The sequence below is a fragment of the Leptonychotes weddellii genome, chromosome 11, assembly GCF_054177405.1.
Source record: "Leptonychotes weddellii isolate Sample4059 chromosome 11, ASM5417740v2, whole genome shotgun sequence".
NCBI classification, from domain to species: Eukaryota; Metazoa; Chordata; class Mammalia; order Carnivora; family Phocidae; genus Leptonychotes; species Leptonychotes weddellii.
Genome location: NC_138379.1, coordinates 10,621,093 through 10,624,029, shown reverse-complemented (window position 1 = coordinate 10,624,029; position 2,937 = coordinate 10,621,093). Strand labels below are relative to the sequence as shown.

General features: G+C 46.5%; 1 protein-coding gene across 1 annotated transcript; it reads left to right on the top strand.

The window, feature by feature from the left end:
- The first annotated feature begins 658 nt into the window (after positions 1-658).
- On the top strand, positions 659-2,937 carry OR6Q1 (olfactory receptor family 6 subfamily Q member 1). The gene has a single exon (XM_006728548.2). It carries the CDS (start codon positions 957-959, stop codon positions 1,908-1,910), a length of 954 nt encoding a protein of 317 aa, XP_006728611.1. The 5' UTR covers positions 659-956; the 3' UTR covers positions 1,911-2,937.

The following is a 2,937-nucleotide window of genomic DNA, read 5'->3' as shown; positions in this document are numbered from 1 at the left end:
CAACATTTAAATTTTTCTCTACTGTGTATTGACCTGAACATGGTGCTAAATGCTTTAGAGGGATTATCTATTGTAAAATTCCACTAGTCTATTCATTAAATTCTTTTGCATTTAAAGCCAGGTATGCTTGATCAGGAAGCCAAGATTTTAACTTCCATGGTAACCTGTATGTACTTAAAATTTCCCAAATGCATGGTGTTCTCTCTGGTATCTGGGATTTTATACTTGCTGTGCTCTTTCTCTCTCTTTTCCTCAAGATTTTATTTATTTATGGGGGGGAGGGGAGGAGGGAGAAGCAGACTCCCCACTGAGCAGGGAGCCTGACAAGGGGCCCCATCCCAGGACTCTGGGATCATGACTTGAGGGGAAGACAGGTGCTTAACTGACTGAGCCACCCAGGTGCCCCCTTGCTGTGCTCTCTTTACTTCTCTTTTATCTCACTCACTTATCCTTAACTTCCAGGTTCCAGTTGAGACGTGTTCTTGGATTCCTCCAGACTGGGGGAGCTTCCCTGTTATTTCCTCCCATAATATCACCATCTATATCCAGCACTTAAAATTTTTTTTTTTTTAAAGATTTTATTTATTTGACAGAGAGAGACACACTGAGAAAGGGAACACAAGCAGGGGGAGTGGGAGAGGGAGAAGCAGGCCTCCCGCAGAGCAGGGAGCTGCATGTGGGGCTCGATCCCAGGACCCTGGGATCATGACCTGAGCCAAAGGCAGATGCTTAAAGACTGAGGCACCCAGGCGCCCCCAGCACTTTAAATTTTGTACTGAAATTGTCTGTTTTCTGGAGCTCCTCACAGACTATGTATTCTCTGAGGGCAGGGACAATGACTGGACTTTGCTTTCCTCTTCCAAAATGAAAGATGTCCTAGTGCACCATCCTCACTGGTTCTCTTTGAGTTGTCTTCATCTATGAGGCTATGAGTGTCCTGACTTCCACTCCCACATATGCTGCCATATGCCCCAAACTGGACCCATGTAACAGAGTTTGTCATGGTGGGCTTTGCTGGGGTGCATGAAGCACGCCTCCTCTTCTTTACACTCTTTCTCACCATCTACCTGTTCACCTTGGTGGAGAACTTGGCCATCATCTTGGTGGTGGCTTTGAACCAGCGGCTACGTAGACCCATGTATTTCTTCCTGACACACTTGTCCTGCCTTGAAATTTGGTACACGTCAGTGACAGTGCCTAAGATGCTGGCTGGTTTTATCGGGGTAGGTGCCAGCAAGAATATCTCCTACGCTGGCTGCCTGTCTCAGCTCTTCATCTTTACCTTCCTGGGAGCAACCGAGTGTTTCCTACTGGCTGCCATGGCCTATGACCGCTATGTGGCCATTTGTTTGCCTCTCCGATATGGGACCTTGGTGTCGTGGGGCACCTGCGTCCGTCTGGCAGCTGCTTGTTGGCTGGTGGGCCTCCTCACACCTGTTTTGCCTATCTACCTCATGTCCCAGCTGACATTCTGTGGCCCCAATGTCATCGATCACTTCTTCTGTGATGCCTCACCCCTGCTAGCCTTGTCCTGCTCAGATGTCACCTTGAAGGAGACCACGGACTTCCTAGTCTCCCTGGCGGTGCTCCTGGCCTCCTCTATGGTCATTTCTGTGTCCTACGGCAACATCGTCTGGACATTGTTGCGTATCCGTTCGGCTACTGAGCGCAGAAAGGCCTTCTCCACTTGTGCAGCTCACCTGACCGTGGTGAGCCTCTTCTATGGCACTCTTTTCTTTATGTATGTCCGGACAAAAGTGTCCTCCTCCTTCAACTTCAACAAGGTGGTGTCTGTCTTCTACTCCATTGTCACGCCAATGCTCAACCCCCTCATCTACAGTCTTCGGAACAAGGAGGTGAAGGGAGCTCTGGGCCGAGCCTTTTCCCTCAGGTCTTGGAAAGGTCACTGAGGAGGCAAGTGAGGATCTAGTTTTCTTGTCTTGGCTTTTCAGAAGGAGGGCTGTGGGACAGAGCAGTGCCCTGGGTAGCCAGGAGTTATGGATTAGGTATTAGTTAAAGTAAAATATTAATCTGCTGTAACAAGAGACACCTAACTATAATGTGGCTTGAAGAGGGAAGATTTCCTCTTTCCTGCACCCGTCCAAGGTGAGTGTTCCAGGTTGGGGAGTGGCTCTGCTCAACAGGCATTCAAAGACCCAAGTTCCGTCCATCTGCAGGGTCAACATCTCTTAGGATGTTGGCAAACTAAGAGCGGTAGGCCAAATTCAACTCAGCACTTGTTTTTAATGACCTGTGAGTTAAGAATGGTTTTTATACTTTCAATACTTGATTGTAAACAAATCAAAAGTAGAATAATATTTCATGATGCATAATCATTTTATAAAATTAAAAATTTTAGTGTCCATAAATCAAGTTTTACTAGAATACAGTGACACCATATATGTTGTTTATGGCTCCTTTTGCGCTACAATGACTGAGTTGAGTAGTTGTGACAGAGACCATTTGCCAATCCCCAATCTAGGGCCTTCTTGTTATTTACATGGTCGACACAGGGTCCCAGGGGGCAAGAAGGGTGAGGATAGATCACAGAGGAAGCAAACCCCATGTCTTAAAGTTTCTCCACTAGATGTGGAAACCATCATTTCTACTCACCTCTATTGGTAAGAAGCTAGCCATAGTCATGTCTAATAGCCAGGGTGCTAAAAATAGTCCATAGCTAGGCAGCCAGGTACCCAGCCCCAATTTGATTATTGTGAAGAAAAAGGAAAGAACAAATTTTGGCAGACAACCAGCAGGTTCCACCACAAAGTCCTCAGAACCACAGCTGATTTTCCATTGTGATCCATGTACTTATTTTCTTCGAAGCTACATTGTCTTATTTGAAATATAGACCCACCTGCCCTCTTTACCAAACTGTGCTCTGAAAATGCATTTAAGAAGATGCATTTAAGGTCCCACATCGGGCTCCCTGCTCCG

Coding starts and splice junctions, on each gene's coding strand:
- OR6Q1 (XM_006728548.2), top strand. CDS start 957: ATGCTGCCATATGCCCCAAACTGGACCCATGTAACAGAGTTTGTCATG.